This window comes from Lepidochelys kempii, chromosome 9 (genome assembly GCF_965140285.1).
Source record: "Lepidochelys kempii isolate rLepKem1 chromosome 9, rLepKem1.hap1, whole genome shotgun sequence".
Classification (NCBI taxonomy): domain Eukaryota; kingdom Metazoa; phylum Chordata; order Testudines; family Cheloniidae; genus Lepidochelys; species Lepidochelys kempii.
Genome location: NC_136388.1, coordinates 83649470 through 83670931, shown reverse-complemented (window position 1 = coordinate 83670931; position 21462 = coordinate 83649470). Strand labels below are relative to the sequence as shown.

Below are 21462 nucleotides of genomic sequence, written 5' to 3'. Positions count from 1 at the left end.
CCTTTTGGTTGACTGAGCCTCTGTGATAAATATATTCCTCAGACTGCCTGTCTAAGCAATAGACACACTCCACTTTCTCATGCACAGAGAGGCCAAAGCCTAAAAATTTGAATTATTAATGGCTTCACCTCGTTGCTGTCACAAAGGAATATTACTTTTCCTTGAGCTGTGTTTGTGGGTCAGAAAATTTCTTCGCAACAGATATTAGACCCATCCTTGGGGAGTAATCAGAAATAATATGATGGTAAATAGGTGTCATATTTTAAACGAGTTGTACAAACATGAACAGTGCTCCTGTTTCTCCTTCTCTGATTATAAAATTAGCTCTTATTATGTGACTGCCTCGGAACACTTTTAGAGATTGAGGGGACTCACTGGAAGCATTTTGCATTTCTTCTACCACTAAGGAGGGATGAATTCAAGCCAACTTGAGGTAGCATTAGGCTTGATTTGAATTCACACCAATGCTGCTCATTCTAAGAGTCCCATAGATATAATTTCCTATTTTGCAGGTTGCCCATTCTTAGCAAGTCGCACATGCTGTGTGTCTGTTTGAGGAGTGAAATGTCAGCTTGCCCTGGGGGTTTTAATAATGACTATTTAAACTTTTAAGAACACAGTGAATAAACTTCTTAAGCCCAGCTCAGACAAAAAGGCAATGGCAATGTATTCTGCCCCCTGCCAAGGGAGCTGGGTCCTAATGTTCCCCACCCACTGCTGCTTTGTTTTAAACAAACCTCTGTCCCCAGATGCCGAGTGCCCTCAACTTTCTCTTTGTGAGGCAGTCTTGTTGGCAAGAGGTTTAAATGCACAGCGGTACCGGAGAATGAGTGGTCTGCATTTAAAGAATGCTGTCAAGTTGATTTGTGCACTTTCTGTCAAGTGGTTATATATCATTTTTTAATTCCCTGTTGTGTGTTACACCCTCTTAGAAACTTGAAAATCACATTTTTTCCCCCGTGACCAAATGTGCTTTTTTCTTTAGTCAAACATCTGTTATTTCCTTCATTGATCAGATGGCACTGAAAGCAGCAAAGTAACTGGCTTGCAATAAAGCTGGGCCCAAACAAAAATCCCAGATTGAAATACTCCCTTCCTCCCATACCCTTCAGCTCCAGGGTTGACTGGATCTGGTTCTGAACTCAGTGCTTCAGCCCTTTTACTTGTCAGAAACTTCAATTTATAGAGCATCATGTCCTGCCAAAACATTTCTCTCTGTGGATCAGCTTTAGCTCAGCTATAGGAATGATGTTTGTTAGTTAATTTACTGCTGCAAAGGGAGCACAAAACATTTTTGTAGGAGCATTAAAATATTTACCATGGGATAAAATGAAGGGCTTTAATTCTTTTTTCACTAACACCATGTGGCTCTCTTCACTTCAGAGGTGTTAGTATTGGGCTAAATGAGTTAACCAAGCCCTCCATGTTTCTGATTTGCAATGGTTGAAGAGCTCTTCTTAGTAAAGGGGAATGACAACGTCTGTGCTTCTTTTAGGAATGCATCCGATGAAGTGAGCTCTAGCTCACAAAAGCTTATGCTCAAATAAATTGGTTAGTCTCTAAGGTGCCACTAGTACTCCTTTTCTTTTTGCGAATACAGACTAACATGGCTGCTACTCTGAAACTTCTCTTTTAGATCTGCCACCTTTGGTACCTTTGATCATGAGGGGCTGTTGACATGTGGCCTCTGGCAGGAGTGGATGTAATTTCACCTAAGTGGTTCTGCTCTTTTTAAGAGGAAAGCATTAGCAGGATGGCTGGAGCAGTTGCTCTTTTGCCCCAAGGCCTGGCACACTTGGGGTCTGTCAGCGCCTGGATCTGATAAGCTTGTGGACATGTTGCAAAGCCCATTTTTTAATCCTAAACATTTGGGCGAAAGATGAATGGAGCATTTGGGAGCATAATGGAGAGTTTTATTTGATTCACTATCAAGTGGTGAATAATAATCTCTTCTGCTTGTTTGTGTTTTATTTATTTTATTTTCTATTGTATCTTTCAAGCACTGTAAAAACACCAAGAGCAATTGGATTGGTGCTGATTATTATCAATATTACGGCTATTATTCATTAAAATAAATGCACAAGAAAGACAATTCCAGTTATTCTTCAGTTTGCACTTGTTTCTTCAGCCATGATCTGTGCCAGTTACCATCCCAGCAATTTATATAGCAGTTCCTCAGTAAAGAACTAGCATTTCCTCCAAGTCTCTCTGATCACACCTACATCAGTATCAATAAAATCACTGAAGTCAACAGCATTACACTGGTGTACAACCAGCCCAGGTGAGATGAGAATTTTGCCCAAGCTGTATCACCAGGGCTATAACCTATGCTATGTTCCCAGGCTTCAAGTCAGTTTCATTCTTTGGGTTTGATTGCATAGAGCATTTGTTATGGTCCTACTGTATATTATTTTATATTGCTGTTATTTATCATCATTTTAGTTTATTCTATGCATAGGTTTGTTCCTTCCCTTTTATTTTATACTTTATTTTTTTCTCACACTGAAAGGATTCCTTCTGTGGAGTAACCATGATTTTCTAAAGGATATTGACATTATACAGGGGGCATTACTAAAATACCTTCCAGTGTATACATAGGATCCCATCCTGCACTGAATGGGAGATGGACCAGAGGACCTGGTGGTAGCAGCTCTTTTCATTTTTTAATTTCTATGAGACTTATCACCACCTCCCTTGGGTCACAAACATCCCATCATAGGGAGAGACCTTGTGCTCTGGAACTAAGTATCGTTCATGACAGCTAAAAGGCAGACTTCAGCAAAGGGTCTGCCCCAGTTAACTCAGACTTTCCTTACATAACCAATCAACTGGCCTGACAAATAAAGGCATTCGCAGCCAACGCGTAGAGACTGTTAAGGTAGGAAGCAACGTAAGTCAGCATTACAGAAAGGGGATGGAATCTTACGTGGAGAAGGCATTGTTCTGTTTCTCACATCGGATCCCCTTGCAGTTGTTGGGTTCCTCTGAGGCACTGGTCTCATAATAAAAATAAAGCTGGTTCAGTCCATTGGCAAAAGCCAGAAGCACCAGACAGTAGATAAAAAGGAATTTGAGGATGTCTAGCAGCATGCGTCCCAGAGAGATCTGCAAGGGGCCCAGGTGGGAATTTGCTGTAAACAGGGATATGAGACGCAAGGAACTTAAAATGTTGGATATTGCAAAGAGAGCTTCTGCAATGAGCGTCGGGTGCCACATTTCCCATTCCTCCCTTGGACGAGAACCATTATACTGAAAGAAATAACAAGGGTACAAAAATTAATGGTGCAGTAAACACTTTAACATAGCCCCAAAAGCCACAACTGCTAACAACATTTCATTAAGCAGTACACTAACCAGCTTTTGATTACTTGAACAGATGGTGTTCAAATCTGGATCTCAGTCAGGGTTAGGTAATGCTCAGGGTTCAGGTTTGAAAAGCTGACGTGGTTAAGGCTCAGGTTTGAATTCAATGGAGTCAACATCTCACAAGTTGTTCCTGTGAGATTTTGTCCTCAAGTGTGACAGTTTCGTGAGATCAGCTTTTCATCAAAGATTATTAGCATGCCTGAGCTAGATTCAAAAATTAAGCTCTTTAGTTTTGGAATGAAAATTTTATGGACCAGTTCAGGACCATGGATTCAAACAGAACCCCTATCACCCCTAAAATTCAAAGGAGTTCAAATTCCTCATTATCAAATTTAAGATTCTGATTTTGGTCCATTATCAATTTTTTTTTCACTTCCAGATTGTTCATACACATTTGAAATGGTGCTTTTATACTCTGGGATAAGCAGAGTGGAAAAGGAAGGAAGAAGGAAAACATGGATGAACAATAGAATGTGGTAACTGTATGCCTTCCTCCTTCTTATTTCAAAAAGAGCCAGGCTCCCAGAACTGAAATGCTTTCTGCACATTAATTTTCTTATTAGTTAATTTGGCATGGTAATTTTAGGAGAGTCATAAAAACAGAGGTCATAATTATAGCTGGAACACTGGATACACCTGAAAGCATCAACTATAAAATTAACTAGGTTTATAGTGCAATTATAAAAGCATATGAATTATTTGGGCCAAATGTTCCCCTGGTGTAAATAAGTGCACTCTAGTGACATCAAAAGAGTCATGGAGGCTGATTACATCAGTGTAGCTCCATTGGGCTGACCTACAATGGTGTAACAGATCAGAATCAGATCTTTTAACACCAGGGCTGAATTTGACCTCTTAGTTCTGTTCTGCTCATTTACCATGTACCATGTAAAAAGGCAAAAAATGTTCCTAGAAAGGCGAATACAGTAACAAGTGTTTTATAGCAACTGATAAATTTTGTAACCTTTAAGATAAACACACTTTACTCTGATAGAGGTATCTTTGTAACGCCCTTCAGTTTAAATCTTAAGGTCCAATGCATAAAAATCACAACTTTTCAAGGAGATAAGTAGAAGCAACCATGGGCTTCACAAAGGAGGACTTGGGCATGGCAGCACTAAACATCACATCACCTAACTTTTCAGCACCCTGCCACCTTGTGTCATTTGCAACCCCAAGTGAGGCAACCAGGTTCCCTATGCATTGTGTAGGAAGAGTTGTGCACCTAAAATAGGGATGGATTCACAGAAGCCAGCCTGTGGAGTGGGGAGCTGTCTAAGCTCACCTGTAGGAAATGCTGAGAAGTGGGGTGGGACCTAAGCCCTGCCCCTCAAAGGGAATTAGGCACCTATCTCTGCTCAGGATTCACCACCAAGCCAGAAACTCTCTCCTGGAGTTATGCACCTAAGCCATTTCAAGAATAACAAGGCATGGTTCCCCTCCTCACCCCAACATCTCTTTAGCCCAGTGGTTAGCACACAAAGTGGGAGAGCTGGATTCAAATCCCTACTCTGTTGGTTTCAGAGCAGGGAGCTGATGGGAGGTCTCCCATGTGTGTGTCCTAACTACTGGGCTCAGAGTCATTCTCTTGCAGGTCCAATGAATCTTTAAGTCTTTCATACAAGGTGGGAGAGATTGAGAGAGACCCCTCTCCCATAGCCATAATCTGGGAGACCTGTGTTCTTGTTGCTGCTCTGAATCAGGCAGAATAGGGATTTGAACCCAGGTTTCCCACATTCCGAGTAAGGGCTTTAATTACTGGTCTAGCAGAGATAAAGGGGGAGGCTCTACTGGCCCCTGGCTGTCTGCTGGGTGTATTAGGCATGCTCGGAGAACACCTACCAGATCAGGCCCTGCAGGAAAGGTAGGCAGGGAAATGCCTTGTTTGTGAATCCTGCCAAGCCCTAGACATGAGTTAGGAAGTGAGCAGCTTTGTGATCAGGACTTAGGCAGCTTTGCACATGCCCACAGGGAGCAGTTTAGGCACCTAGGGGACTTTAGATGCTTACAGGGTTAAGTGGTAGCTGAGCAATGGTTTTGTCAGTGTCAGTGACAGGTACCTAAATACTGCTTGAAAATCTAGCTGCGATACAGTGCAGCTGCATTTCTACATGACCTCTGATTGCTTCTGACATTTCCAAACTGTTCTCCACTTCCATGAACACCAGGGACTCACTTTGTTAACTGGATTTGAAGCTGGCCCTTAAACGTTAACAAACAGTGCAGATGTTGTTATCTCTTTGCTATTACCTCAACCATATATATGTGTATATATCTATAGCTCAGTGAGAGAGAATCAAATACTTGGGAAGCAGATTCGCATGGAAGCTTCAAAATTCTGCTTTGAGTGCTGGCGAGAAACTTCCCAACAGCACGTGGCTCTCTGCCAGCATTTAGAGTCAGCTGCTATTAAAAAGAACTTGACAAGGCCTTTTTCATCTCACAGATCTTTATTTTAAAAACGGCAATTTTTCAGGGCTGTGTTGTAATGGCACTATATAAATCAATGGAACCCCCTCACTTGCAATGCCGTGTTCAGTTCTGGTCAGCCCAGCAAAGTGCATAGCAGAAATAGAAGGGGTTCAGAGATGTATAATGAAAATGATTAGACACACAAAAAGACTGAAATGGTTGGGGCTGTTTAGACACCAGAGAAAGGACAGTATAGAGAAAGGTAAACTGGGCTCTCCCATTTACTCTTTCTCATAATACAAGAACAAGGGGATACTCAATGACATCGAAAGGCAGGTAATTTAAAACTGATAAAAGGAAATACTTTTTACCCTACACTTAATTGATCTGTGGAGTTCATTGGCATTAGATAACACTGAGGCCAGAGTTTAGTTAGAATTCAAAACACATTAAGCATTTGCACAAATACTTACTACATTCCCAGTCACACTACAAAGAATTTGTAGAACACCAGAAGAGTTATAAACCCCTATGCTTCAGGGCACAAGCCAACCTCTGGGTGATAAGGATTATGAAGACACTTCTGTTAGGTTATTCCACCACTGACGAATCCAAGGTTTCTTGCACCTTCTTCTGAAACATCTGACACTGACAGATGCAGGATACCGGATTAGATGGACTATGGCTTTGATCTGGCATAGCTACTGGCATGTTCCTATATTGATTAATGTATCCATGAGGCCCAGGGTGCAGAGATGTGGGGTTCCATTTTGAAGAGGCAGGTGTGGGAAGAGAAGCTGAGAAGGGAGCTGCGCTGGCAGGGACACCTGAGGAATGGAGTGCCAACGGCTGGGCATTTAAGGCTTCAGCTCTGCCCAGCAGTGTGCAGGGGCAGTGCTGCATCTGTATATAGGAGACAGCACAGGAGTGGAGAGGTAGGCCGGGAGGAGGAGCTGCAGAGCCAAGCTGTGAAAAGTCAGGGGTGCTGTCCAGTGAGACTGCCACAGTCCTCTGATCTCAGAAAGGCATGTCAGGGCTGAAGGGTTAGGACATAGTGAGAGGATGTGACATGGAGGGTGTATGCACTGCAGCTGGGACTGAGCCTCCCCACCCGGGTAGACAGATTCACACGAGTGGGGCTTGAGCTACCGTGCTACAAATAGCAATGTGGACATTCCATCAAGGGCAGAAACTCGGGCGTGGCCCCTAGGCTTCTGCAGCCCAGCTCCAGACCAAGCTGCAACCTCCCCACTATTATTTTGAGCAAGGTGACCCTGCTAGAATGAATCGGTCTACCCAGACAGGGAGGCTTGCTCCTAGCTGCAGTGTAAACATACCCATGGATGTTCAGGGCCTGCAGAGGCTCAGTGGGATTAGCTACCCTTCCAGCTTTATGACTGTATGGAAGTGTGGGCGTTTGCATGCAGGGCTCTGTGGTTTTGTAGGTATGAATTACTCATTCATAAAGAGAATGTGGGTAGCTGTATGTTTGCAGATATGCATGGCTTGGGTTGCGTGTATTTGTTTGTGCCTGGTGTTTTAGGTGTTATTGGTGGGTGTGGGGTAAGCGGCTGTGTGTCTCAGAGAAAGAGAATTGCCACGTTGCTGATTGGGTCACATGACTTACGATTTCCAGCTATTTTATTTTTATTGCTCACAGTTCAAAGACCAAATGTTCAAGTGTTTAATTTTCTCTCCTGCTGTAAATGTCTGGAGAAAAAGATGTAATCTGGCTTTGCTTTGATACTGATACAGAACAACCTGATCAGGGAGTAGCAGCTATCTTGGCATTCTCTTTGAAAAGTGCTAATTCAGCGGTAAGCAGCCTTCTGCACTTTAAAATGGCCCCTGTGCTGGTCTTTTTATCTGACGAGCTTATACTACAGCCTTCCTGTTTCAGCTAGCTTGTGAAATATTTAGTTTCCTCATCTCTCTCCTCTCTCCTTACATTATGACTGGCTACAAATGGACAGAGAACCTTGGAGCAGTGAACTTCTGCAGCACTGGTCTGAGTTCAAGCTGCTGTGGTTAAAAAAAAAAGCAAAATCTTCCCTTGTGTACATAGTGGAACCAATGTTATGGAGCAGCAAAAAGGGAAAGCCCTAATTGCTGTGGGACCAGTCACATCCACAATGCAGGGGAGGAGGTCAGGTTATGGAGAGCCCCACCTAGGGAACACTGCATCCCCTACGTACCCAGGAGATGTACTCTGTGGAGGTTCTCTTCTAACCCTGGAGGGTGTGGAGAGATATGGGAAAGGGGACTAGTGAGTGTGCAGTGATGTAGATCTACTGCCCTAAACTCCCTGCATAAAGAAATGTTCAGATTCAGACCCATGTCTAAAGCAGCAGGAAGCTAGATCTGGAATTGTAATTTCAGATGTCTATGGCCTCAGAAGCAGGAACTCTGGGAGCTGGTGGGGAAGGACACTCCCAATCTGAAAACAGGGTTACTTCATGTTTGCCTTACACCACTGTAACACCACTGACTTCAATGGAGTTACTCCTGATTCACACCAGCATGAGAGGAGAATCAGGCCTACAGACTCTGTGAACACCAGAAAGATTAGAGAAAACTCTGTGAGCCGGGTCCTGCAAGCACACCACTCCCACTAAAGTCGATGGGAGTCACTGTGTTGAGGTATTGCAGGGACTGAGCTGTGTGTGTGTGAGAGAGAGAGAGACAGAGAGAGAGAGTGCTTCTGGCAGTTCCCTGGCTTCAAAGCTTGTACATAAATTAAATTAGAGCATCAGATGTTTATAAATCTGAAAGGTGCTTTTGAGGATGAACGGTAATATGCACTAGCTCAGTTAGTGGAGCTGACAGTAAGGAATCTGCAGCATAGTTGTAAAATCTCAACAGAGTATTTTATCATTTTCCCCATTTACATTATAAAACTCTAATTTTTTTTCTGATCTCCCTATTCTGGATTCATTGTTACATATTAAGTGGATTTAGCACTGTTGTAAGGTTCTCAGTGACAATCCAGAAACTTGAGGTTCACTCTTTATCCACAGTTACAAGGTGGGCAGTGGTTATGTGAACTCCTCCCACAACACCCCGCCAATGTGCCTTAACCTTAATCAGGCAGGACAACCTGTAAGGGGTGAGAAGCATGCTTGTTCTCCAAACCATTTTAGTCACTGGCTTTCCTACTGAGTTTGCAAACAAGGATGCCAACTAGTAGCACTTGTGATGTGGGCACCTGTTCTCTCTGAGCTGGAATTTCAGCGTTGACAGATAATTTCCTGTGTACTATAGTTTTCACACACATGTGCCAACTTACTGTACCTTGACATAAGCAACAATTTTCAGGGAGATAGTTGCAAGATAGAGCGAGTTCATTGCAAAGTCCATCAGATTCCACCAGTCATGTACATACTCATTGAATCCACCATCCCACATCTCCTTGATTTCTCCCCAAATAAAACCTGTGGAAAGAAAGAGAGTTTATCTGCATGAGGGAACATTACTGCCCATTAAAGCAGAGCAAATCCAATGTAATAAAAGGCAATTATAAACTAACTGCTTGGGAAAAAATGCCTCATCCTTTTTCCTTTCCTACAAAATCTAATAAAGCTGCTTACAGAGTGTTATATAGCAGAATGGGAAATGCAGTCAGAAAAGGAACGGCTCAGGCTCAAGCTGTCCTGCCCAGTGCTTCACATACTAAGCACAAGGAGATGCTGCATGAAACACACATTCCTTTTAACTGTTCTAGGCCAAAGTTCCCCTTTAGAAATTGTGGGTGACATGGCTCAGGGGAAATTTTTATTGATTTAAATAAATAAATGATCTGAGTAAATTTATTTGTCTTTAGTTATTAATAGAGCACCCACCTCTGTAGTGTCTAAGGGTAATTCAGTGCTCCTTAATGATGCCAGCGTGGCAGCCTTGAAGGCTGATTTCCCTACCCTTATCCATAAGACAGGTGACAGTCACACAAGCTTCCCTCCATCAATCTGCCTCAGCCCTGAGATGGAAGGATCACATCCATTCTCCAGGCACATTCATTCAATTTCACCTTATTCTATGAATAGCGCCACTGACTTCCATAGGACTACTCGTGAGCAAGCTGCTACTCAGCATGGGTAAGGGTTTCAGAATCTGGCCTTCAGTTTACGGCCTCTTTGCTGAGGCTGTCAGCTAGAGTTCCACTTAGCACCATTTGTGGTGGTGGCTTTTGCGATGTGGACGTTTATTCACTAGGAACTGGACTGAGACAATCAACTCCTTTCACAAATGTCAGCCTCCAACAGGGAATTATTCTCACTTGTTACTAACCTAGGCTAAATTTGCCTACAGTCGTGACATAAGGCTCCATACCCTGTTACCATTCCCCTAAGCCATCTAGAGTAACATTTCCAAAAAAGCCTATGTGATTTCAAAGCCTAGCCCTCATTTTCAAATGTCACTTAGGTGTTTCGGAGCTTAGGGTATGTCTACACTGCAACTGAGTGGTATGATTGTAGCATATGTAGTCACACCCGATTTAACTTAAATCTACCTAGCACGGGTACAATCATAGTAAAACCACAGCAGAACAGGTTTCAGTGTAGACGATACAATCCTGCCTGGACCCTGTGTACACGGGTAGCTAGCCTGAGTAGAAGTTCATGCTGCTGCAGCTCCATTGCTACTGGCCCCTGTGCTTGCTAGACTAAAGATAGCTCGGGTATGTTTTCTGCAGTGTATTCATACCCTAAGTCCCCTTTTAGACTCTTAAGTGCCTAAGTGACTTTTGAAAATGGGACTTTTGCTCCTAAATCCCTTAAGCACTTATGAAAATGTTACCCCATCCCCATATATTTTGCATGGTTGAGTTTACAGCATTGGACGTGACTCAAGAACCAAGACTTAAATCAGAAAAGAAAAAAAAAGCATCAAGAGAGTGGCTAACAAACATCCGACAACAGAATTATGACGTGATCCTCCAAATTGGGATATCAGTTGAGTCTGTTTTCTAGGGCTTTACAGGTTTAATATGAAGAACAAAGAGCATGGAAATTAACTGTTGCAAACATAAAGATATCAATCACATTTTCTTGGCTGATGCCACTGGTCAGGTCAGCAGCATGTTATGACCAATAAGGTAATTTTAGTACAGCTGTCTTAAAATCTTTGCACGCACAAAATAAAATAAAATAAAATAAAATAAATCAATGGAGCAGCTTCTGCTGAAGATCAACTATGTTGTATTTATTGTGAGTAATCATAGTTAGCATTGTTACTATAGTTACTGTAATGCTGTCTGCACTGTACGTGCCTGGTCGTTCTTTCTCTCTCTCTCTCTCTCTATTTTACAGATATTTCATAAACAAAAAAGGACGTTAAAATGGTAAATTCTTCCTTACAGACACATCAGCATCTCATTTGAAGGTCTGTTTTTCTCCAAAGAATTTCATATAATTTAAATGTGAAGTGGAGGGTGCGTTAAGTGGTAGGAAAAAAGGGTGTGTTTGCTGTTTATTCCAAGATGAAGTGAGCTGTAGCTCACGAAAGCTTATGCTCAAATAAATTTGTTAGTCTCTAAGGTGCCACTAGTACTCCTTTTCTTTTTGCATGTACATTTCAGCTGCACATTTGCTAATTCCTATTGTTTGAAGACTACAGAGAATGAGGCTCGGGCTGTGTGAGAGCTGTAGGGCTAGCCTGTGTGAAGTAGCACAAACTCTCCTGTCTTTTTGGTAAAGTTGGTCACAATGGGAAAAAAAGTTTGTTAACGCAACTCTGTCCTTTACCCATCCTTTCATCCACAGTTAGAATTTTGTAAAAATGATCCTGACTAGCAGTAAAACATAGAAGCAACATCTTTGGTTTTATTTGGAAAAAGAATGTGGCAGTATTTTGTCCAAATTTTGAAATGTTTGAAATTATCCAACCAGTTCTAGTCTTAGAACAAACTAGCTGTTTGAGCGTGTAAGCTTAAAGATGGGTTTTTGAAGAGATACTTGTTATTCACACTCCCCTTCCAGTGCCGCAACTTCAGTAAGTCTTTTTCTGGCCCACTGCAGATTTAGGGACTTGGGAGAATTTCTTGCTCAAGACTGGATGGTGGTGCAGACGGAGATTTTTGATACATTAGGTTCATCCCTCGAATGAAGAATGGCACTATAAACACAGTGTTCAGCACAGAACATGGGATGGGGCAGGATCACCTTAATTCACCTGTTGGCCCCAGTTCATCCAAGAACATTTTCCAGGGATTCCCACTGTGTGTGGGGAATTCCCAGATGCCATGTTAGGGCAACTCAGCATCTCCTCTATGTCACCAGAGCAGCACAAAGAGGCCAGAGAAAGCAGACAGAATCTGAGCCCAACTAATTTATCCTCACAACACAACAAGGTAGGGAAGTTTGATCACGTCTCCACTATACACTTGGTGAACTCAGGCCCAGAGAAATTAAATGCAGAGCTTGGCAGAACATTTTCGATGAAATTTCATTTCAGCAAAATGTGCTGTTTTGTTGAAGCCAAAAAATGTTGTGGAGATCGATCAGTTTCCATAAAAGTTTCAGCAGGAAGGCTTTGGGTCTGGGGAGAGAACAAGCAAGAGAAACCCCTATATCTGGGCGGAGGGGAGGTTATTCTGTTGGCCTAGGATGGAGGCTGGACAGGTACAAGTCCCTGATTTGGAATGATCTAGGCTAAAAAGCTCTGCTGTGGAAACAGGCAGAGCCAGGCCTTACATCTGGGTCTCCCACACACGTCGTCCTAAAACAGCCGAAAGGTTTTGTTTTCATTCCAGTGCAGACCGAAAACAAATTTTGAAACCTCATTGTGGTGCTCTGGTCAGCTCTAGGTAACCGACCTGTCCCAGGTGAGAAATGAAGCTTGTGGTAGAGCCAGGAACTGAACTCCTTTGAGTCCTAACCCAGGGCTTGACCATCCTACGAATCACCCTTCTGAGTAGGGACAGGCCCAAAGTGAATGTGCTGAGCCCAGAACCTTCGGGCTGAGTTTAAAGTAAGTCCAGGTTCGAAACACTGGACCTGATTGTACGTGCCAGCTGTAGGGGAGGAAGATGGCACCTTCATCGCAACAATGCAGCAGAAAGCAACATATATGGGCTGGCTTAATGGGGGAAGCTACATCATGAGTGGCCTTGTGATGTCACATTTGGCAGGGGAGAGTAAGGAAACAACTCTCTCTTATTTTTTATCTTTTAAAAGTATTTGTATTCACATCGCCTCTGAATTGGGTGAAGCACCTGATCTTGCAGGAGTGGCTTGCTGGAACTGAGAGGAGTAGCCAGCAAGAACACTATTGTGGAATTTGCCCTCTGCCCATACAATCCTTGGCAGATATTCTTCTCGGCCCTACAGCCTGTTTTCATCAGGAGAAGCAGATTTCTCTTAAGGGAGCCTCAGAATGAGACTCCAGCCTAAGCCGATGGTACATGGGAGCAGGTACATTTTAACACAAGAGCAAGGTAGAGTAAACGAAGCCAGACGTGAACCTAATGAAAGGAGAGATTGTGTTTCCTCTGTGAGTCTACAAGGTTTTATTTGCCACAGTGTGCATTTGAGCTCAAGGCAGCTCAGCTTGAAAGGGGAAATGAATCTGACTCATCAAACATATCAAAATGTGGTTTTTTGCTCTTACACTTCTGCGGGCTCTGAAAGCTGGGTTCCATGCTGCCATATCATCTTTATTCTTTGCTTTTGTGAAACAGACAGAACGGGGAAGCTGCCACTCATTTTTCTTCACAATTAGGGCTGCACTAATCAGCTTGGAATAGGCAGCTTCTGCTTTGACATTCCAGTAACCAGCTCTCCCCCGTTCATATTGGAGAGCTAGACTGTGACTTGGATTATGTGCCAGCACTGGGGCATAAGGCAGAGCAGGAGTCTTCCCTCTGATGCCCCATGTGCAGGCAGTCGCGTAGCTGGGGCGGGGCGGGGCAGCGGCCACTCCCCCACTGAGCACAAGTGGCGCCTTGTCAATGTCTTGGCGCCTTTTAAATTTTCCGCTGTTGAGGGATCAGGGGGAAAGATCCAAAATGTCAGGACGGGTGGGGAATGGGCAAAGAGCGAGCAGACTCTTAGCTCTGCCTCCCCCGTGCACCAGCCAGTGCAGTGGAGCCAATAAGAGAGAGTCACAATTTGTTGCTGGTATAGGCCAGCAGCCAGTTATGATGCCCCTTCCCCACTCAGAGCAAAGGGGAAGCGAGGAAGGAACTGCGCATCAAACAGACACAGCACCTCTCGCGGCTACCCCAGGTTGGTGCAGCTTCCTGAGGGCTATGCCAAAAGACACAGTAGCTGGCAATAAAAACAACAAAACAGCCCTAGCCCCATAGTTCCAGAAGAAGGACAGCAGTTAATGAAGTTTCCAGATTTGGTTGCCAAACCTGTTTACACGCAGATAACACAGAGACTAGCAATTAATCCACATGCAGTTATCATGAGCGTAAGTCTGCCAGTTGAGGCCCAAGCATATTTGTGTTTCCTCTGATTTACCTAGAACCCAGGGTAGGATCATCCATTCGACGATAGTGGGAGGTGGTCCCTGCACATGGAGATCAGTCCTGACAATGTGCTGCGATGCCAGAAGTAGCATGAAGAGGAAGGTTAGGTAAGAACCGGTGTGGCAGATAAACTTTATAAATGGCTTTTTAATGAACAGTCCCAGCCTGCTCTTAGGTGCAATTAAATATGCCACAGAAAGCACAGGAAATAGCAGTCCAATGGTGATGCAGGTCAAGAGCTTGACTGCCCAGTGTTTCCGCCTCCATCCTGGAAAGCCGTCATACCAAAGTGTAGCTAACAGCTGCTGGCAGTTTGGCTGAGCAACAAACTGGAGAGGGAGAAAAAAGGAAAAGGTTAGAAGGACAAAGATGCAAAGGCTTCTCCTGGACAGTGATCATCATGCACTTGGGATAATTTCCCGCTTTGGTAATTCACATGAGCTGCATGGCCTATACGTCCCCCTGTTTTCCTCTGGGCTCCCAGTGAGTGAGCTGCAGTGCACCGTGGCCTTTTACTGGGGATGGACCTGTTTTGGTTTTTTGGTGGTTGTTTTTTTTTAACTCAAGATGAAAACCCGTTGGGAAAGAAGAAGAACCACCGTGTACCTTTCCCCAAACACCAACCTAGGCCTATGGTAGTGCCAGGGATGGCAACCAGATTTCCGGAGTCCCAAGCTACTATCTTACCCATAAGGCTAGCCTTTCCCATCAAGGCGTCCTGACAATCAGCTTTCCAAACAGGGGCGGGCACAAAGCCAGACAGTTAATGTGCCAGGCCCAGAATCTTAATCTGCCATTTATGCAGCCTTGCAAATGGGGCTAAATTGGGCCTAACCCTGACATGGGTATGTAGGTGTAAAGTGAAAGCAGCTGTCCCCAGTTAAGCCACCTCTAAAGGGCCAGGCCCAGTCATACTCCCTCTGTTCAGAGATGTGCCACCAGGGGCACGAGCTACTTGAAATACAGTGTGAGGGTGCAGACAGTGGGTGGGGACACAGCCTTGTCCTCTGTATACTGGTCAGCTGAGCTGGCCCGGATGTTAGGTTTAAGCTTTATCAGAGAGTTTAAAGGACACTCTTTAGCTCCACACTTTCTCTCCCGGAGCTCCAGAGTAAGATGCTACTCAGACGTGAGTAAGGGTGGCAGGACAGGGAGCTGGATATCGGTAAACTAAAGTCTGAAGGAAACATTTCTAGATTTTGGGGACAGTTCTCCTGCTGATTCTGGCTATGGAGATCTGTGGTATATTCTGGACCAGTTCTGTGTGTAGGTCAGGAAGAGAGGGGGATTTTGCATTTTTTTTTACTACAGGCAGGATTTTAGTGCTTAACTTTGCTCTAGGAGGCTATTTCTGTTTTTAGTGTCCCTCAATAGAACAGTCACTGGTCTCATGTGAGCCCTAGTGCTAGAGTTACATAATTAATAGTTACTCTGAGCATCTTCTATTCCCAAGCTGCTGCTTCTCCAAATGCTTTTTTCAGCTTTTGGCAGACTCAAAAGAGCACTTGGCGGCATTTAAAAATGATTTGGAGACCAGATAGGCAGGAAGAGACAGAGCGGTAAAACTCTGTGTGTGTGTGTGTGTGTGTGTGTTTGCACGTGTGCCTGAAAGTGAACATATGCATCTGTGCATGCAGGCAGGCACATGCAAATGGGGGGGGGGGAAAGGGCTCGGTAGGCGAATGCATGTGGTTATGTGACGTTCTAACACGGAACGACTGGTGGGAAGCTGGATAAACTTTTGGCAAGGTTGTTTGTTGTCAGGGAAAGGTGGGCAGTTGTAAAATATCTGAGTCTAGTCAGGGAGAGGGACACTTTTGATCACAGAACAAAAATGACACTTTAATGTTCAATGTTCAGTTCTACTCTGAAAATGACTTTGAAGAAATGGGCTCATGGGATTCTACATTTATGGTGCCTGAGTGATTCCATAGCAGAAGTGCTTAGTTTACAAGTAAAAAGATGTTTTTTTCTAACCACCAGTCCTACAAACAGCCTTAGGATTCAAAACTCAAGCCAAGTTCTTTCTGACTTGTGCATCAGCATCAATAATAAATATTCTGCAACCAGATGCTGCCCTCAATTACATCTGGGCAAGCCTATTGCTTTCATAATATTTCTATTCAGAAACTTTTCAGAACAAAATGTATATTAAGGACCCTATCCCCATACCCAATCCGAGCTCATTACAGGATAGAGGCATACGTGCTTGTTTTTTGCCTTGCGATTTTTTTCATCCCCCTTGATGGGGTTATCCTTAAATTCATAGTTGATCTAAAATATTCCTGAGGGATTCCTTTACGACTTTTCACTCACACTCTACCAGTTCTGCATTCAAGATAACATGGAAAACCCATGACCTTAGTTCTAATCATGTCATTTCACTAAGGTCTTGTCTACACCAGGAGGGTTTTATTGTTATAGTTATGCTGGTATTGTTAAACCAGCAAAACCCTCTTAGTGTGGACACTGTTAGATCAGTATAAAAGTGCTATACCATTATTACTGCATCTACACTCGGGCTTTTACTGGCATAGCTTTATTGGTAAAAAAAAAAATCACCCCCCTAACCAACATAGCTATACCCGTGAAACATTTAAGAGTAGACAAGGCCTCTGAGACTGATCAGAAAACAGATTCAAGGTGGTGAGTAATCTGAAGATGGCAGTATTATTTGTTATTCATGGAGTGTCTCTGGAGAAGTGAGATTTGGTGTTTTATAGTGTTATTAATCCCCAAGTCACATGTACATTTAGGAGATAGTTATGTGCTCTTTGAGCCATTTCCCAAAAAAAATGTGTCTTATACCCAGGCCTGTTCATGGGTCCTACTGTTGCCCATCAGATGAGTTCAGATTTGACATGGCAAAGTCACTTTCATAATAAAGGTTCCCGCACATACCCAGACTTTTAACTATCCATTCACCACTAAAACTTCCTAACAAGACTTAGCTCTTACAGGGTGCTCTTCATCCATGATCTCAAAGCTCTTTTTAAAGGCCAAGCATTATCATTCCCATTTTAGAGAGGAATAAACTGAGACCAGGAAAAAAGAAAAATGACTTGCCCAACATCACACACACAAAGTCAACAGCTGAGCCAGCGCTAACACCTAGGTCCCCTGCCTACAAAAAGAGTGGGCAGGTGCTTGAGAAAAGCTTATATTCTCTCGTGAGTATTTGAACTATAACCTGAAGGATTGCTGGCATACAAAAGTTGGTATTCTCATTAATGCACTGGTGAAGGGGGCTGGTGGGAAATCCTTTCTCAAGAGCTCTCTCAGCACCTAAAGACATGATCTCGGAAGAGTCAAATGGTGATTTACTGTTCAAAGGGAAAAAAATCAAATAAGAAATTGACCAATTTATAGAGGCAAGATAATCCCTTCCTCTTCTTCTATATCTTTTTAACTGTAATTCACTTTGAAAACCCACATTAAGGAAAGTAATCAGCCAATGATTAATTATAGACGGCAAACTAACTAACATGTGACAAAAGTCAGACAGAATCCTTTAGGAGGGACTTAATGCCATTATTTTTTGTACATATTGACTTGGATTTTGTTCACCTATCTTAGGCTCTAAGATTCCTCATATAAGAGATGTCTAAATTTGCAGGAGCAGGTAATTCAAATGGATGGATTGATCTGCCTGAGTGCTAAGAATAAAAGTCCCAGAAGGAGCAGCAGGTGTCTGAGGTGTGGGACATTTATTTGGGAGAGACAGGTGGACACAGGAGGATACCAGAAAGGAAAATCAGAGGGAACACGTTTGCTTTAATTTTACTTTTAACACCCCCCAGTCACTGAACAACAGTTGGTATGGTGATAATCTAAGGAAAACTGCAGGGTGCTGTTTCCCAGGACCACTCGAAAATGCTATTGTAATAAAAATTCTACAGAAAAACAACAGAAATCAGTAATTTCCTTTTCCTTTTTTAATCTATGATTTCAGAGGAGTCTAAATCACTGGTTGTGCTTAAAAGCCAATGGAACAAAAGAAATGGAAGGTTACCTTGCCATATTTTTTACATTTCAGGGCTTAGACAAGGGTTCTGGCTGGATGTTTTCTACAGGAACTTCCATAGTAATGAGTAGTGTGTTTCCTAAAAAAGATCAGCAGTGATTTTTTTTTATGTGGGAGGCGAAGTATCTTATAAAATATTTCTTCACTTTATTCCATGTAATAGAAAGCAGAAAGGGGAGGAAGAGTTTATTTCCCACCCCTCACACTGAATCAAACCCAGAGCCACTAGAGCAGTGGTTTTCAACTTATTACACATTGTGGGCTGCATATGTGGCCACCCCTGAGCACCCCGCAAGGCTTGCCGGCAGCCCCAGACCCCCACCATATGGGGCGGGCTGGCTGCCCCAGTCCCGGACCCCGGAGCTCACGGGGCCTGCCAGCAGCCCCAACCCTGAATTTCTGCCACATGGGGTGGGCTGGCATCCCCAACCCCGACCCCTCCGTGCAGTGAGGCGGGGCAGCCCAGCCGGACCCAGTGATGAGCTGCCAGAAGCTGAAGATCCGGTTCCTTCAGTTGCTCTGGGTCTTTGGCGGCACTTCGGCGGCAGGTTCTTCCCTCGCTCCAGGTCTTCAGCAGCACTGAAGGACCTGCCGCTCAAGTGCCGCCGAAGAGCCGGAATGAGTGAAGGGCCCACCACTGAAGACCCGGAACGAGTGAAGGGCCCACCACTGAAGACCCAGAACGAGTGAAGGGCCCGCCGCCGAAATACCACCGAAGGCGCACAGTGCTGCCGAGTGAGTACAAATTCACAGGGGGAGCCGAGAGCTTGGGCGGGACGGGCAGGACAGGAGTTTGCCCACCCCTTTAACAACCGGTTCTCAACCAGCTGCAAAATTTAACAACCGGTTCTAAACCGGCTGAAAAATTTAACAACCTGTTTGCGCTAACCGGTGCGAACCTGCTCCAGCTCACCACTGGCCCAACCCCTCCGCACTGGGCAGCTGGGAACCTGGTGGACCCCAGCACGCGGGTTGGCCTTTAGCACACAGCTGAGCTGGACTACAGCTGTGTGCTAACTGGGCTGCATGCGGCCTACAGGCCGTGGGTTGAGAACCACTGTACTAGAGAAATCAAAATATTTTTGCTTCTTCTGTTGCTTGTGCAACTTCCAGGCATCTTAAAAACTTTCTCCCCTAGTGCCAGCTTAAAGGCTTATTTTTAATATGTGCTCTCCTTTCCTTGTATCTGATGTCAGTTCTACAAAGAGAAAAGAATTCATATATCATGCAAGGGATCCTTTCAAGATCAGCTCAGAAAAAAGGAATGGCAATAAAAATGCCATTAAATCTTCCAACCAAGCCCACCCCTGCCTTACTAAAAATGCTCCAAAGGAAATTGAACAGTAACAAAAATTTCTCCAAAATGGCAGAAATCCTTGAAAACCCTCTGGTTCTCACACCAGGGCTGAGCACCTACTGAGTTAGCCTTTTACTGTCCCCAAATTCGAAAACATAATGCAATAGTTATCGCTAATTTTAAAATATTATTCCAATGGCTTTAAATCTCAAGCAAGATAAGGACCACAGGGGAAGATGCAGAAGCTTCAGCAGCCATCTTTTCCCAGTGACCAGCTGATCAAAGGTTGGGGAGCAACCGAGGTTGAACCTATGATGAAATAAAGTGTTTCGGCGTAATGTCCATTGTTATCAGGGCTGGTGGGGACACCAGGGGCCATTCGTTGCTGTAAAAGATGATTATGGTGCCAGGCACTAAATAATAAAAAGCTCAACTCTAGTGCTTTTATATATGGAATAATCCAAAGCTGCACACTTAGGGACTTCGTTCGCACACATGGAGTTCGTTTCATCCATAGATCTCAAAGCACTTTATAGCGAGAGCGACATTTGATCATGCCCATTTCACTAATGGACAAAACTGAAAACCAGAGGGTGAAGTCGACTTGCCCCAAATCACACACACTAAGCCAGTGGCAGAGCCAGCCACTAAAACCTAGCTTCTCTGAATCCATGTTCATTGCAGCATCTGCTGTATACAAAAAATATGATTTCCCTATCACCATCTTGCCTTCAGGTAAAACAAAGTTACCAGTGCTTTCCGGCAAATCTTTCTTCAGTTCCCTCATGTCCTCAGTCACAAACATTACATTCAGTCTCTCCTGTAATCCTTCTTCATTTGCCATCGACAGAACTAATGCATGTGACTATCACATTTATTATTTCTCATGAACATACCAGATGCGGCAGGTTTTGTTATCAACTAACGCTGTTGCACTGTGAAAAATGAGAGATCTGGAGTATACAAAAATTGTGTACGCTCCCAGTTTGATAATATTGTTTCTGACACAATAACTTCCAGAATCAATGGCTGGTTTATTATTCTAGGCACTTTTTTTAAAAAATGATGAGAATATGATGCACAAACAATATATCTTTTCAATCAATAACAGTCAGGATATCTAGTATTTTTTCTCTAGAGATATGGTGCTCAGGGAGTCTCCAATCTTCTCTTCATTTTCTGGGAGAATTGTCAAGACAAGACATCTCTGTTACCACCCTGAAGACATGACAGATAATCCTGTGACAGTTGCTTCAATGAAAAAGAATGTTCTTCAAAGGTGCTTTTAAGAGTGTACTCTGTGTATACATGAATATAAGCGTACAATGGGATTGAGTAGAGCTGGCTGAAATGGGATTTCTGGTTCATGGGAAATGTCAGTATTTGGAAATATAGTTTCATTCCAGGCTCTCAGGCCTACCAACTTGGGAGTTGGGCAGCGTAGGGACCCAGCTGTCTTCGAAGTCTGGAAGCTCTGCTTCCACCCTAACTGGCTGGTCCTGGCTTGAAGCAGTCCACCTGGGCTCTCCAGCGGCCTGCAAGGAAATGAGGCAGGCTTCCATCAGAGCCCTGCCTGTGATTCATCAAAAGTGCATCAGAACAGAGATGTTCCTGCAAAACATTCTGAGTACGACAAATTGGACATTTCCTCTCTATTACTGAGGTTGTATTAGTTGTTGGCTTGAATTGTCCCCTCTGTATCACAATCAGTGGAACTGGAGTCAGAGGGCTCATGTTCACTGCAGGAGCTATTGTTGAGGAGACACAGGAAAACAAGAAATACAGGAGCTAGGCTAGAAGTAACTCAGCCATGTGAACAGAACAGTGCACAGGGTTTAATGAAGTTCCACTTGTTCAACTCTACTGCACCCAGCTTCACTCTTTGCTAATGAA

At 43.7% G+C, this 21462-nt stretch overlaps 1 protein-coding gene across 5 annotated transcripts in view; it reads right to left on the bottom strand.

Annotated features, from left to right (window-relative positions):
* TRPC5 (transient receptor potential cation channel subfamily C member 5) overlaps window positions 1-21462 on the bottom strand; it is a 139688-nt gene that overhangs the window by 27463 nt on the left and 90763 nt on the right. For all 5 annotated transcript variants that reach the window (XM_073361164.1, XM_078854247.1, XM_073361160.1 and 2 more), the window contains exons 4-6: window positions 14241-14577; window positions 9070-9209; window positions 2927-3249 (exon numbers count right to left, since the gene is read on the bottom strand). In XM_073361164.1, the coding sequence (XP_073217265.1) occupies window positions 2927-3249; window positions 9070-9209; window positions 14241-14577 (800 nt within the window). The remainder of the gene's footprint in view (window positions 1-2926; window positions 3250-9069; window positions 9210-14240; window positions 14578-21462) is intronic.